The sequence below is a fragment of the Balaenoptera borealis genome, assembly GCF_965194805.1.
Source record: "Balaenoptera borealis genome assembly, chromosome: 17".
Lineage (NCBI taxonomy): Eukaryota > Metazoa > Chordata > Mammalia > Artiodactyla > Balaenopteridae > Balaenoptera > Balaenoptera borealis.
In genome coordinates this window covers 74,980,243-74,996,395 of record NC_138876.1, presented here as the reverse complement: position 1 = coordinate 74,996,395, position 16,153 = coordinate 74,980,243, and the positions used below count along the sequence as shown (strand labels likewise).

At 41.9% G+C, this 16,153-nt stretch overlaps 1 protein-coding gene across 9 annotated transcripts in view; it reads right to left on the bottom strand.

The window, feature by feature from the left end:
- ASPH (aspartate beta-hydroxylase) overlaps positions 1-16,153 on the bottom strand; it is a 221,872-nt gene that overhangs the window by 98,661 nt on the left and 107,058 nt on the right. For all 9 annotated transcript variants that reach the window (XM_082364701.1, XM_082364708.1, XM_082364706.1 and 6 more), the window contains one exon: positions 10,950-10,991. In XM_082364701.1, the coding sequence (XP_082220827.1) occupies positions 10,950-10,991 (42 nt within the window). The remainder of the gene's footprint in view (positions 1-10,949; positions 10,992-16,153) is intronic.

Genomic DNA, 16,153 nt, shown 5'->3' with positions numbered 1-16,153 from the left:
ACGTGGAGGCGGGGCTGAGAAATGCTGCATTATACAGCGCTGCCTACACGGAAACGAGTTGTGTTTAAGTGCATCCCTGGTTTCAGTAGCGGTTCATTATCCACACACCAGCTTCCAATGTTCTGGATGGAGGGCCAGCAGGACAGCGGGGGGTTAAATAAAAGCATTCAGGCAGCTGATAAACCCTGAGTGTCGCTGATGTCCCTGCACCAACCTCGTGCCCTGCTGCCATCACCCTGGACCAGCTCCTAAGAGTCCATGGCACGGCTGGCGGTGGGCTCTGCCCTATGCCAGGGCCTCTGGGGAATTTCAGTGCTCCTCCTCTATGTGAAAATACTCTGTCAGCACACATCCTCCCACTCGCAGCCTTTCTTGTGGTCTTTTCCCGAACCCCTGGGGTAGTTAGCGGCTTCTCCCCATTCCTAAGATACATCTGCCTGTTGCCTACTGGATGGCCTTCCGACACCACCTGCTGCTTGTGCCTCACTTTCCTGAGTGTCTGCCTGACCTCAGGCTCCAGCCACTGCCATGCTGCTCTGTGCCACTGCGGAGCAGCCTCAATAACAGCAAAGGGCTGCAGGATCTAAGTAGATAAAGTAGAAAGAACATTCTAGCAAAGGAGAAAAGCACGACTGACATGGTGCTAGGGATAAATAGACCAGCTTCCCAGGCAGAATGTAATCAAATCACCCAAACTGAAACAGAAAGGATTTGATTTACTTTCACTATTACTAATACTTTCTGTTGTCAACACATATTTGATTTTTTAATGAAAGATATAAACATATGGCAAGAATTACTGCTGCAAATGTCAGTACAATTCACCATTATATCAGAAGAATGAAAAATGCTGTGAGGAAGAACTCTGTAATCAGACTGAGGTAATTTTCAGTAATACGTTTTTCAAACTAAGGCACTCTCCAATTTGAAGTCTTGTTTAAGTAAATGAATATATTCAACTACCAACAGCACTGTCTTTTTATGGCACATTTTTTGAAAGCTTAGTTTTAAGCTTGCTTGTGCATATGCAGCTAATATGTCACTCTTTAATATGCTTCGGTATACAAATAGACAATGTGTTAATACACAAAAAATGGATTATTCCGATTCAAAGACAGAGTCTCATTTCCCATCAGTTAAAAGAAAATTTAGATCCTAATGATAATTTTAAAACACACTAATATCTGAGTTTTTTCCTTAAGAAATCTATTTTTCTTCCCTGCTCATGTTGTCACAATCATTACAGAAATGAGCATTGTAAAATGTTGAGTGTTCAATGGGAAACATTAGAATGGGATTTTAATGATAACAAAGAATTTGCTATTATTGTCCTGCGGTATATTTGACTGAAGATCCACTCGAGTGGAAACAGGTGCCTGAATTATCACTCGTACTACAATACAGTTAAAAATCATGAAATGAAAAATAAAAACAAAGCAAGTGTGTATTTCAACACAGCTAAAAACCTCTACTTCACTTGCTGAGACTGGTAATATATGCTGAGCTTATTGAAATCACTAAAATTGCTGTAATTAAACTTCTCTCTAAATCAGACTTGTATAAGAGTCAGAAATCTCCTATAATTAACTTATCTGGAGAAGTAATCAGACAATAACTGCTGGTATATTTTAGGAACCACTAAAACTACTGTAGCTGTTGAATGTAATGACTATAATAAATCTCCAACAGCAGTTATCTCATAATGTCTTTTCACAGCTGCAAGGGTGGGAGGGAGATTGTTTTTTCAAAGCTTTGCCCTGAGTTGGTTTAAGTGTGCTATTGCTACATTGCTCTTCTACATTAAGGGAAAATTCTGAAGCCATAGTGGTGTGGCCTGAACTGAACCACCAGCCTATGCTACATCTAAATGGGTTGTGGTACTAATAATGAAAAACTTACTGTGTTTTAGGGACTGCTAAAGACAATGAACCAAAGCACCTCCAATCGACAGCTAAAAGACAGAAGACCTACATACACTGACCGTGCAGGAACTGAGTTTAAGGCAGTGATGACTTGGTCAAGCCCATGTACATCAATGAAAAGGACCCTAAGAGACCAAATAATTGAAGCTTGATGACAGGTGTCTCCACAGTCAGAAACTACAGTTCTTATCTCAATAAGATAATGAATAAATCCTTTGCTGGAAGAATTTATTCTTTGCCTCACTCTTCCCAAGCTCCCAAAAACAAAGTCATCTGAATCAAGGTTGTCCGATGTTTCTGTACGTATTTTATTATTTTATAATGGCAAAGTATATGAAAGCACGGTGATATTGTTAGACCTGTTCAAGGTACCAAACCAGACCAGAGAACGCCATTCTCTCATGTATTCATTCATACACTCATTTATCCCAACCATTATGTACCTGTAAGGCATTGTACATGAAGTTAATAGATTAAAAACCAATTGGGAAAATATTTTGGTAATACAAAATCCAGCAAGGGGTTAATATCAGTAATACAAATGAAACCACTGAAAATCAACAAGAAAAAATTTTTTAACTAAAATACGAAGAGGCAGTTCACAGTAAGGGAATCCAGAATGGGTTGGAGATACCCAGCTTCTTCAGTATTCAGAGTGTTAGTATTCTGTATTTCACTCATTAAATCAATGAAATATCACTGAAACATTAAAACAATTATTTGAAGGCACTAGAACATGACTAAAGACAGGGAGAAACTTAAAAATAGAAGAGTTTACTCTTGAAAGATTGTTTCTACATTGGGTAAGAATGATGAGTTTGTGGTTTTCTTGCATGGGCAGTGTCCTTCCTCACTGAAGGGCGCAGATGGCGGCATTCAGAGCGACAGAGCAGATAGAAATTTAAAGGAGAAATGTTGGAAGCAGGAGAGCCACAGAAGGACCGAGATCCTGAGAGTAAACTCTGCCCAAATCCCTGGCTGATGGTTAACTTTCCATCTTCATGGGTAACCCCAGGGAGGCTGGTGAAAAAGCAAGCAGAAACTCGAAGAGGATGCATTCGTTACACATGACTGCAAAACAAACCACCCCCAAACTCAGCAGCTTGCAACAACCATAAACATTTATTATCTTACACAAGTTCTTCGCTCCACAGACCTGCCTAAAGGGCTGCTTGTGTATTCTCATAACATGGCAACTCGTTTCCCCCAGAGCAAGTATCCAGAGGAAAGCAAGGTAGAAGCTGCAATGTCTGTTATGACCTAGCCTTGGAAGTCACACTCTGTCATTTCTGCAATACCCTCTGAGTCACACAGGTTCGCCCTATTCAGTGAAGAGAGAACTACAGAGAGGCATGAATGCTAGGAGGCAAGAATCCTCGGGAGTCTTCGTGGAGGCAAACCGTGGCAGAAATCGATCTTCAAAAAACATAACTGCTTCTGGTGAAATCTGTAAGTTTGTTGTGTTTTGCCTGAATACATTTCTCAATACACACACAGTTTCAGTAGTAGAAAATAGATGTCCTCCTGGCTTGAAATATAACTTGGGCAGAAGGTAGTGCTGGCAAAGCAACCGGAAACTTAGAACCGGAATCCCACATGCAAAGGGAAATCCCAGAAGCAAGCCCCGAAATCTGAGTATGAATCCTGCCCAAATCTTCAGCAGACCAGTAAATTATGCAGGCACAGGGCACCTCGACCGCCACCCACCAGAGGGCTAGACTTAAAAACAGCAGTTAGAAGCCAAAAAACCTAAGCAGAGGCAGTAGTTGCTTCCTACTTCAGGGGAGACAGATTTTTTCCGTTTGAGCCCAAGCAAAGTAACTGTGTACTAGACACCAACAACTCCCAGAAAAAGCAAAACAAATTCCAGAGTTGCTACAACATATAACATACACAATCCAGCTTCTGACCAAAAATTACTAGACATGCAAAGAAAACGGACTCGCCTGACTCATGATCAGGATACAAAAAAGCAGTCAATAGCAACCGCCTTTGAGTGTGCCCAAACATCAGGTTTATTAGAAAAACACTTCAAATCAGTGATTACAAATGAGTACAAAGAACTGCAGAAAAACAAGGTATTAATGAGTGAACAGATACAAAATCTTGACGGTGAAATGGAAACTATAAAAAAGAAGCAATTGGAAATCTAGAGCTGAAAAGAACAGTAGCTGGAATGAAATTTTAACTAGATGGACTCAACAGCAGATTTGAAATGGCAAAAGAAAGAATCACTGAACTTAAAGATAGAGCAATAGAAATTATGCAATACATAGGAAAAAAATGAATGAAGGTCCAAAACCTGTGAGACAGTATCATGCAGTCCAACATGTAACTAATTGGAACACCAGAAGTAGTGAAGAGAGAAAGAAGAAAAAAAATACTTGAAATAATGGCTAAAAAATACTTAATTCACAAGATCTTTTTGATAAGGATTACATGAGAAACCATGTGAAAATAACTTGAGATATAGTACATTGTAGACACAAAGTTCATTCATACTTGGATATTCTGTTCATAATTCTCTCTGCCCACCATTTAGGCTATTTGCATCTCATATTATCACCATCAGATGAAGAGGCAATCAAAGGAAATGGAATTAACCACATTTTTTCATACTACAACTATTTTATTCAGCCCCTACTATGTAATGGTTAATTGCCACTGGAGAGATGTAATGGTTAATTTTATGCATCAAATTAACCAGGCTATGGTACCCAGATATTTGGTCAAACTTATCTGGATGTTGCTGTGAAGGTATTTTTTTATATGAGAAGATATTTTTTAGATGAGACTAACATTTCAATCAGTCAACTTTGAGTAAAGCAGATTTTTCTGCATAATGTCAGTGGGCCTCATCCAATCAGTTGGAGGCCCAAAGAAAAAGATTGACACCCCTCCCCGCCCCCCAAGAAAGAGGGAATTCTGCCTCCAGAATGTCTTTGGCCTTGAGCTATAACATCAACTCTCTTCTGGGTCTCCAGTTTGCCTGCCTGCCTGCCCTGCAGATTTCAGACTCGCTGCCTGTACAATGTCATGAGCCAGTTCCCTAAAATACATCTCTCTGTGTCTGTGTTTCTTTCTAAACACACACACACACACTATTGGTTCTCTTTCTCTGGAGAACCTTGACTAATACAAGGGTGGGGATGTCATGGTTCCCACCCTTAAGAAGTTTTTTGTGTGTGTGTCTAAAAATTAAGGGGAAAACTAAAAATACATGTCAAAAATCTGAAACACGAGGTTTCTTGGGAACAGAGAGGAGAAGTACATCTTCTAGCCTGGGGTAGGAGATGGGGGTGTAGTCAGGGAAGGCTTCCTGGCAGAGGTCATCGCTAAGCTCAGTTCTGAGGAACAGGAGTTTGTGACTGTGAAGTGGGGAGTCAAGGAAGCGCATTTTGAACAGAGGAAAGACATAAGCAGGAGCCAGATCCCGAGATGCTTTAGGTGCTGCCGTGAGGAGTCTAGTTTTTAATCCTCAGGGCAATGTTCTCCGTTTTTGCTCAAATATGTTATATACAGTTGTAAGAATCCCAGGAAAAACTTCATAGAGATAGACATACTGATATTTTAAAAACATGAAAACTTCTTAATTAGGCTTGATTATTGCCCTTGTTGGCTCTCTCTCTATTTTCCTTATGATCACAGAAAACTCAGAAATATCCATATGAGGTACTGGTTGCATTAAGCTGATTTAAGGGCAGTAATATAGCCATCCCAGCCTTTTCTCTAAGTTGCATAAAAAATGTCATTTGTTAGTGTAAATGTGACTTGTTTTCTAGTGCCATCTGGTGTTTTGTTGAGGCACTATTACTTTTAAAAGAACACAAATAGTAACCAGGAAATCTTTAAATGCCTTCTTAAAGACGTTCACAAAATATAGTGAGTAAGCATATCCTTAATTGTAATGAATAATATAGTGGGACATTAAATATTAATCTAAATCAAAGGAGAATTTCTGGAAAAGACCCTGATCCAGAAGCAGTTTTATCTAACACACACACACACACACAGACATACAAACACATGCAAAAGCACATTCCCTTTTTGCAGGCACGGGTATATTCTGTTGCTCCTCAAATTTCTTTAAAGGCTCACAAATCCTGTTCTAATAACTGACATTTGACATGTATTAAATCAGTAACACATTGCATACTTTTAACGTTCAATGAATCTGTTAATGCACAACTTTTTAAGAAGTCACTTTTGACTCCTTTCTCTCATACCCCATATCCTAACCATTAGCAAATCCTACAGACCTCACATGGGAATATATGCAGAATCTAACCACCGCTCACCACATCTACCCCACATCCTAATCCCAGTTGTCACCATCTCATGCCCGGACCACCGCAAGCATCTTCTAAGTGGCCTCCCTGCTTCTAATTTTGCATCCCTACATCCAGAATGAGCCTTTTGAAATATAAAGCAGATCATATCAATCTTCTTCTCAGGATCTCCCAATGGTTTCCCACCTCACTTGAGATCATATTCAAAGCCCTTCTTCAAAGCTTTATGTGATTTGGACCCTATAACCCCTCTGATCTCACCCCCTCCTCTCTCTCTCCCTTCATATTCCTCACCTGCCCCACTGGCCTCCTTACTAATCCTCACACGTGCTAAGCACACCTCCCCGAGGGACTATGAACATGTTTTTCATATTCATATTCCACCCTTGGAACTCACTTCTCCCAGGTGGCTGCAGAGCTCACGCCCTTGCATCTTGCATCTCCAAATGTCACTGTCCAAGAGGCCTATCAGCAGAGCAACACCCCAGCCCACTGTCATTCTCTGTACTCTTTTCCTGTTTTATATTCCTTTTCATACTTATCACTGCATATTATATTCTATTTTTTTTAAATTATATACTTCCCTACATACACATACACTAAAATATAAGTACCACGAGAACTGGGACTTTGTTTTTATTGAATGTTTTAGCCCCAGTGCCTAAAACAGGGCCTGGCACATAGCAGGTACTCAATATGTACTGAATAAATGGATGAATAAAAATAACTGTTTGAACTGGACATTTCATAAGCCATTGTTGTGTTGCTCACACTTCCATTCTGTGGGTGTGAAATATGGAATGTGTGGGAAGAGATGACATCCAGTGGGGAGAAACTGATATAGCAATTTTAGCTAAAACAGATGTAAATAATCTGATTCAATTTAAGAAGCTGGCATCTCCAAAGAGGGCCTGTTTTGGAATGAGCCCTATTCCAAACCTATGACTCTATCAAAATATACTAAACCTGATTCTCTAAAAGAAAAGGATCATATAATTATTAATTCTAAGTAAAAATAATATCTTCCCCCTCTCATCCGCGGTTCTTTGATAAAGAACTTGAGGGAGATAACGCAGTAGAAAATTAGACAACCTAATGGTTCATCCTGAGACAAATTTACAATTACCATTTTAAAAAATCTCCATTTCTATTATTATGAAATTAATGTCTGGCTATTAAAACATTCAGTTTTTTCACCACATATTCCAGAAATGGAATATTTCCCCTTCCCTCTGCCCTCCCAGTTAACAGCACTGTATGAATCTATCCGAGTAAAAAACAGATGGAATTCCCAAAGCTGACAATTTGCTCAAATAGGATTTTCAGTGAATCTGGGGTAACATTGACTCATTACGTCTTTTAATCCTAAGACTCTTCCTGGATGTCACAATCAATAAAAGACTTCAGTTGCCAACACCCCTCGGTTGGTACTGGTATAGGTATTAATATAAGTTCTGCACGATGGAGAGTGAGAAGCCGACCAGGTGAAGCTGCTGCGGATTCTCTCCACAGGTTCCGTGAAGAAACAGCCAAGGGAGCCCACCTCCCAGGCCGCCGGAAAGATCGCTTTAGGCTCAGAACCCCGGGAGGGTGAAGCTGCGCAAAGGGTACCAGAGGGAACCGGGCAGTGCAGAGGGACACGCAGCCCCAGGGAGGAAACGGAGCCCTGCAGAGTGAGCAGCCTGAGGTCACAGGAACGCTGTGCACGGCGTCTGGAGCAGGGTTTGTCCCTGCTTATGTCGGCAATAAGTGACCTCCACAACCCACCCTCCCGTCTCTACCTCTGCAAGAAGGTGCTGGAGTGAGCCTCCCGGAAGCAAACCAGTCAGAGTGTGAAGTGGAAAGGCTCTGCTCTGCACAGGCACTTGCATGGGCTGGGCATGGTGCCCCACTGCATGAAGAAACCCGTCCTGACTCTGCCATGGTCTGGCCCCTGACTTTCTCTCCAAGTGCCCTGCACGCACTCTCAGCTTGTTAGGGGTGCTCCAGCCTCTCAGGCCTTCACTCCCGCCTCAGGACCTTTGCACAGACTGTTCTCTGCTTGGAGTGCTCTTAGCCAAGTCTTCCCACAGTGGCCTTGAGCAACTCATTAACCTCGTCAGAGACCTTCTGAGAGTGAGAACCCGATGTGTAAGGCCTGTAAACCACTGGAAAGGACTTCGGTTTTACCCCGTGGAAGATGTGAAGAGGCTGGAGGCATGTGAGCAACATGATACGACTTAGGTTTGAAAAGGGTCACTGTGGCTACTGAATTGAGAAAGATTATAGAGACAAAGGAAGGCCAGTTAGGAGGCAAGTGAAATAATCAGGCAAGAGATGGTGGCAGCTGGGACCCAGGTGGTAGACGGGGGAAGGTGGCAGGAAGTAGCTGGATTCGGGATCCATTCGGAAGAGAGGACAGGGTTTGCTGATGGAATGACAGGGAGGCAGGAGAGAGAAGATTTGTAGGAGGAGAGAAGATTTGTAGGAGGAGTGTATTTTCAGGGGAAGGTCAGGAGTTCCGTTTTATACCCAACTGAGGGCACCAGGTAGCCATCAGGCAGACAGCTGGACATACCTGTCTAGCGTTCAGGGAAGAGACCCAGCCTGCAGTTAAAGCAGTAGTCTTTGTCATAAAGACATATTTAAAGCCATGAGATTTGATGGGATCATCAAGGGAGTGTGTGTAGATGGAGACCCACTCTGAGGACTGATCCTGGAGCCTCCAATGCTTGATGGTCAGGGCGAAAAGGAGCAACCACCCAAAGAGGCTGGGAAAAAGCAAACAGTAGAGATAGGAGGAAAGTCAGGAGACTGTGGCATCTTGCAGGCCAAGGGAAGGAAGTGTTCCGGAGGACAGGAAGTGATCAGTTCTATCAAAATCTGCTGATACCCTCCTCTCTGCTTTGTCTTTTCTCCTTAGTACTCATCACTACCCAACAGAATAAGTAATGAATATAGTGGAAGATGGGGGAGAGCTTGTGTGAGTAGATGATCAGGTGAAATCCCAGTCATCTATACATAAAAGCCAGCCAATGGTTTCCAATATGGAGGAGAAAATTGCGGAATTCAGAAGTTATTTAGAAATGCATAGGTGCATTATTTAGGACAACCTAAATGTCCATTCACAGATATATGGATAAAGATGTAGTACATATATACAATGGAGTAGTACATATATACAATGGAATACTACTCAGCCATACAAAAGAATGAAATAATGCCATTTGCAGCAACATGGATGCAACTAGAGATTATCATAATAAGTGAAGTCAGAAAAAGAAAGACCAATACCATATGATAGCACTTAAATGTGGAATCTAAAATATGACACAAATGAACCTATCTATGAAACAGAAACAGACTCACGGACATAAAGAACAGACTTGTGGTTGCCAAGGGAAAGGGGGTTGGGGGAGGGATGAATTGGTAGGTTGGGGTTAGCAGATTTAAGCTATTATATATGGAATGAATAAACAACAAAGTCCTACTGTATAGCACAGAGAACTATATTCAATATCCTATGATAAACCATAATGGAAAAGAATATTTAAAAAAACAATATATATAAATGTATAACTGAATCACTTTGCTGTACAGCAGAAATTAACACAACATTGTAAATCAACTATATTTCAATTAAAAAAAAAGAAATGCATAGGGAAGTACTAGAAGAAACAACTAAAAATGTTGGGATGGGACTCATGGATAGGGAGTAGTAGGGTAGAAGAATATTGTTTTTCTTTATAAGTCACACTTTAAAAATTAGACCTGCATACCACTTTAATATAAAATTAAAAACAACCAGTCAGAAAAAAAAATGCATGAGCTAAATGCTTGGTTCCCAGCCTAAGGGCTATAAAATAATGGCCACAGGCCAGTAACTCCATATACTCAAGTAGTATTTACATACTGAGTAAGATCTTGGACCTTACACGAACTGTATCTTTTAAGTGTAAACACTGCTTTTATCACTACAAATTAAAGCCATTCCTGAAACTCCAATAATGTTTAATCGTTGATAATTTTATCATTCAACTGACTCAAAGTATAAACACTATTCTATGATCATCCATATAATATTTATAAATTTAACTATAAATTTAATAGCTCCTCACTCTAAGTTTAACAACCTTTGTGAGAGTTGAATTAAAATTCTACTCCATTCTTAAATTTATTAGAATGCCTCTGTAATAAGTTCTTAGAAGGCAGAGATGACGTTTTCTATATGGATGTAACTGTTTGCATGCCTTTCTTTCCAACAATTCAGAGTTCCTTCAAAAAAGAACACGTTCTAATAATCTTTGGATCTCTCTACTTAGCACAGTTGTCAACAAAGGTGACAATAATAATTAACATTTCCTAAGTGCTTTCCCTGTGCTAGACACTGGGACTTTAAGAACTTTACATATATTTTCACTTAATTACTATTGTGGAAACAGTTCCTAGAAGTTGGTACTATTATTATTATTCCCATATCACAGAAGAGGAAACTGTGGCACAGAGGCTAAGTAATTCTCAAGATGCACGTACAGTGAATGACAAAACCAGGATTAGAAGCCAATCTCTCTCCAGAGCCTTAGCTTTTAAGGTTTATGTAGAATATTAATGTCTGTTGATAAAATCATTGAAATAATAAACTCACTGGCAATTTATTTTAACTAGTGATATAAAATAAAATCATGTTATTCATGGAGAGTATTGATCCAATAACTTTTCCCTACGTATACTTGAAACGTTGTTGATTTGATAATCTCACCTTTTTCTTTTTTATCCGGATCATCTGTTTTCTTATTTGTTTCTGAAAAGACAAAGCAAAATAAGTACTGTGAGTCACGATTCAATATCTCAAATTACAGGACTATCTTTAAATGAATTCAAATAAATATCGTTTAAGAACAATATTTCTAGGATTAAGAGATACACACTCCTGTATATAAAACAGATAAACAACAAGAACCTACTGTACAGCACAGGGAATTATATTCAATATCTTGTAATAACCTACAATGGAAAAGAATCTGAAAAATTATATATATATATGACTGAAGCACTTTGTTGTACACCTGAAACTAACACAACATTGTAAATTAATTACACTTCAATTTAAAAAAAAAGAAAAATATTTCTGGGCAAACAATTCAATTTTCCTAAATCCTGAATTCTTTACACATGCAATCTGTTATAAAATATTAAGGATTTGAATAACTTATAAAAGTCGCCAAGCAGTAAGTAGGTATTGGGCACCAGGCTGAATGTTCCTGGTCTACAAGGTGGGGGTGGGTCATCTCCACCAACAGTAAGTGCCCCTGTGGGTGCAAACTGGGTCAGGAGAAGCCCTCCTCAAGGCCTGTCCAATATTTTTATTGTCTCCTAAAGCCATATACTACTTTATAATAGGGACTGTGTGCTTTAAAGGAATGCAGCACGCCACCCTACTGAGAACTAGCCTCACTCCTCGAGGAGTTCATACATCCACAGGGGACCCACTGGGGATGCCCACACTGAGCCCAGGTGCGCTATAGCTCACCTGCCGAGGAGAGGCTGTATCAGCCTCTCACTAGGTTAATCCCAGCTGGTGTCTCTCCACCAATGCATGCAGCTGCCGAGCACAGCGAAACCCACCAAGAACCTGGACAGGCCAAAGAACACCCACCACAGACAAGGAACAACAGCACATGACCTGACTGCGGAAACAAGCTCGTTTCTGCATTTATAACCTCCTATCTGGCCTTTTGTTTAGTACAGATTAGGATCTAGTTAATTTTCAAGGTAGACCAGTTAATTTCTGTCCCAGTAGGTGCTTATCTAGTTTTTGAGAATTCCTAGGAATGACGTGTATGCGCGAGTTCCAGTGGGGATGGGACAGAGTTTGGGAGATTAAAAAAATCATAGATTCCAGGGACTTCCCTGGAGGCGCAGTGGTTAAGAATCCGCCTGCCAATTCAGGGGACACGGGTTCGAGCCCTGGTCCGGGAAGATCCCACATGCCGCGGAGCAACTAAGCCCGTGCGCCACAACTACTGAGCCTGTGCTCTAGAGCCCGTGAGACACAACTACTGAGACCGCATGCCACAACTACTGAAGCCCACGTGCCTAGAGTCCGTGCTCTGCAACAAGAGAAGCCACCACAATGAGAAGCCCGTGCACCGCAACCAAGAGTAGCCCCCGTTCACCGCAACTAGAGAAAGCCCGCGCGCAGCAACGAAGACCCAACGCAGCCAAAAATAAATAATTAATTTTTAAAAAGCCATAGATTCCATCCTTTCCCCAGAGTAGATGTGAGAGGGTGCGGGTGCCGTGCAGGGTGCGTTCGGGGTTGCAGTCATGATCGTTGGATTTTTTCATCCCCAGTTTCCCACATTCATTCATATAAGCCATTTCATTTTTTGGAGGCGAGAAGTAAATCTGAGGCAGGCTCCTGATGCAAGGGGGATTTTTATCCATCAAGTGTCTTTCTCCTTTGAGACCCCAGGCGAGAGGAAGCAAACTGACTAAAAGTGTGCCAGCTTGGTGCCAAGCACAAGGCACGTCTCTTGTCTCCCGACACCCTGTGCAGAAGGTCTTATCTCCTTCTTCGTGCAGAGGAGGAAGCGGAAGCTGAGAAAGTAGAGGGCCCAAGTCATCAGGGTCAGCGGTGCACACAGTTCCAAAACATATGTTCTTTCTCCTGTGCCAGCCTCTACTTTTGTTGCAAGGGAAACGAAGGGAAAGAGAAGTGCAGGTCTTGACTTTTGCAAAGAGTGGGTTTTATAACGTTGGCTGTACACACACTAGCCAGTGCTGCAGGAGGTATGAGGATATAAAATAAAAAGACTTCTAGATCTCTACTGAACTTTCTAGAATTTCTGATCTTATTAATATACCCTTCTTATCAGTACAGGCAGTACATCAGTTAGTAAGTTGTACTCTTGTAGGCATCAGGGATACAGGATAGAAGAAAAGCATCAGAAATCTCGATCTCCAAGGAGCTCTCTTTCTGCGGTACCAGCAATGCCTGCAGGAGCGCTGGGAGTCTCCCCACCTTCCAGTAATCTGTTACCTGACACGTGGTTAGTGTAATTTTAAAAATCAAGCATAAAATGCAAGTTTCTAAGTTGACTAGAGAAGACGGGTGGGTGCTGGTCATGAAGAAAAGTTTAGGGCTCTCCACAAATCTTCCTGCCCCTGGGGGGAAACCAAGGAAGGAGGAGTGGATTGAACTGGTCACCTTTTAAATAGGTGTGCAAGGGCCCTCCCTGGCCAGGTGCACTCCCAGGAATCCGGGCCGCCGTGTTTGTGTCTCCTGCAACGCAATACCTAGGACGGGCGAGAGGCTGCCCTAAGAAGGCCTAGCCCAATCGTTCCAGCCCTGGGGCGAAAGCTCTCGGTTGTGTCCTCTTCTGCCCCACCTCGCATCAGCATGCTGAGATCTGAGACTCGTGTTTGGGTGTGGAAAATACACAGAGCAGGGAATTTTAGCTTCTCGGGTTTTCAGTGCTTATATTTAGCTTAGGTAAAGTTTTCTAAGAGATCCAGCTTACCTCATTAGCATCCTGCACAGTAGAATAAAGCGTGACTTTGCTTTACTTTACTCTTTGTACATAGGCTTCCCTGGGAGACCTCAAATGGCCCTCGATGTGCCAATAAGGAAAATGATTTATTAAAATTTAACTGTCTGCCAGGCATAGTTCTAAACACTTAATGCAGATGATCCCATTTAACACGATCAGCTCTGAAAGGTAATTTTAATTCTGTAGATCAGGCAACTGGCTTAGAGAGGCTAAGGAATCTTGCCAAGGGTTGCAGAACAATTAAGACCGATTCAGAAGGTCACACTCTACAACAATACTATGTTAGTCATGCTCTGTATATTCCAATAGCGGGCAGTCCATACATAAAAGGGAACTCTACACTCAATCCAACCCAGAAAATTACAAAAGTACAATCTCACTGGTAACTCGAATTTAGTGTTTAAATACATACACGAAAAGAAAGCGATGTTACATGTTCTCTAACTGTACTAACATTACTTTTTCTTTTTTTTTGACAGTGCAGAATCATTTTTAAAATCAACATGAAATTAATGAATAAAATGCTGAAAATCAAACATTGTTCAAATATATGGGACAGCATGGCACAAATCTTCATGAAACAAAAACATTATGATGTTCCTTTGCTGACAATCCGGAACTGCAGAGCACTCAGTCTCAGAAATCTACAAAGTGAGTCAACGTGTCAGAATTTGAAGCTGTTATTAAAGACAATCAGTGTGGCAGATATAATGGACCACGAAACTACTGCCTACAGCACATGTGGATGTGATGAGGTATTTGAAGATAATCAAGAGAAAAGTTGCATTTAGACTTTCTTTTTAAAACTACACCACATATAAAGATTTCAAACTTACAAAACATTGTGTTGAATACAAGGTCATTTTCATTTTTATGAAAGAAAACGATGTGGAATTTGATATAATTCAACGAGCATTTCTGGTATACATACTATATATCAGATACCGTGCTAAAAAATGGGGATAGGAAAATAAATGACTCATTCTTTGTTCTTGAATAGTCCACAGTAGAGTAAGGGAGACAGAATGACTGCACCATGTGGCAGAGCCCAGCTAGTTGCTCTCCTGTGGACTACTTCCCCAGGCCACTGCATCTAGACGGTGCACATGGCCCGTCTCACCAGTAGAATGCTGACACAAAAGTGATGTCTGCCACTTCCAGGCCAGGCCCCACGCCTCCTGTGGCATCCTCCACACTCTCTTTGTTCATCAGTTAGTACACTGCAGGGGATCTGCAGAAAACTCCAAAGCCAACAGGAAGGGTGGGCAGCTGGTTGTATGGGTCAGAGCCCGCACCTCCCACCCAGAAAGAGAACCCTTTGCTGGGATAAACCACTGCCCTTTGGGGGCTGTCTGTTAAGTTACTAGACCCTGACCAATAGACAGTATAATGTAAATGTAGTTTTCAAAATGAAAGCACAGCATAGGGAGCTCTAGGAACACAAGACTGAGGCCCCTAAGTGATGGTGAGGGGGGAAAGGGAGGGAGGGAATTCCTAGAGAAAGAGGCAACTGGAGACTCATCCCAAAAGATAAGCAGGATTTACCTGGGGTGGGGAAAATGGGACAGAATACTACGTTGCGTGTACGAATTTAAAGGGTACAGAGGACTAGAGAAGGTACTGGACCGGTAAGCAAAGTGGGTTTTCACCTAAAAGCAATGTAGAGCCATTCAAATACTCGCAGCAATACTCCAGACATGATCAGATTTGCAGCTGTAAAGTCCTCAACGGAGAACAGTTTGGAAGAGTTGGGAGCTAGGAAAGGCAGAAAGGCCAGTTACTGGTCTGCCGCAGTTCCCCACGGCAGGAATGAGAAACGCAAGGTTTGGCGCAGAAAAGAGGAAGCAGATCAAAGAGATAGCGCGTGGAAGCATCAAAGGAACTTTCTGACCAAGGAGACAAGTGGTAGAATATGGAGGATGAGAGGTCGTCAAGGAACGAAGGATTTCCAGGTTTCTGGATTAGACAACCAGGTAAATGGTGGCACCAGAAGTGGAGAAAGGCTACAGGAGAATGGGGACGAGCAGATGTACGGAGAACAGGCTGGGCTCCAACTGCATATGGGACATCAAGGAGGTGAAGTCCACAGGCTGGCGGATATTGAGTTCTGTAGCAAGTTCAAGGCTGGAGGTGTGTGCTTGAGGGTAGCCGAAGCCATGGAATGGATGAGATCCGACTGAAAGGCCAGAACCCTGAGGCGCCGGCGCACAAGGAAACAGTATTGGGAGCACACTTATCTATTGGGAAAGGTAATAACGGAGACTACAGCACAATGATCCCTTCCGAAGAGGTGTCCTCAGCTCCAACTGATGGCTGCCATGTGGGAGAGTAAAGCGCAGTATTCTCAGGGCTTCCGATTCCTTTTTCCCTTCTCCCGGGTCTTCAGGCACCGCTGCAGCGCCCGCTGCGT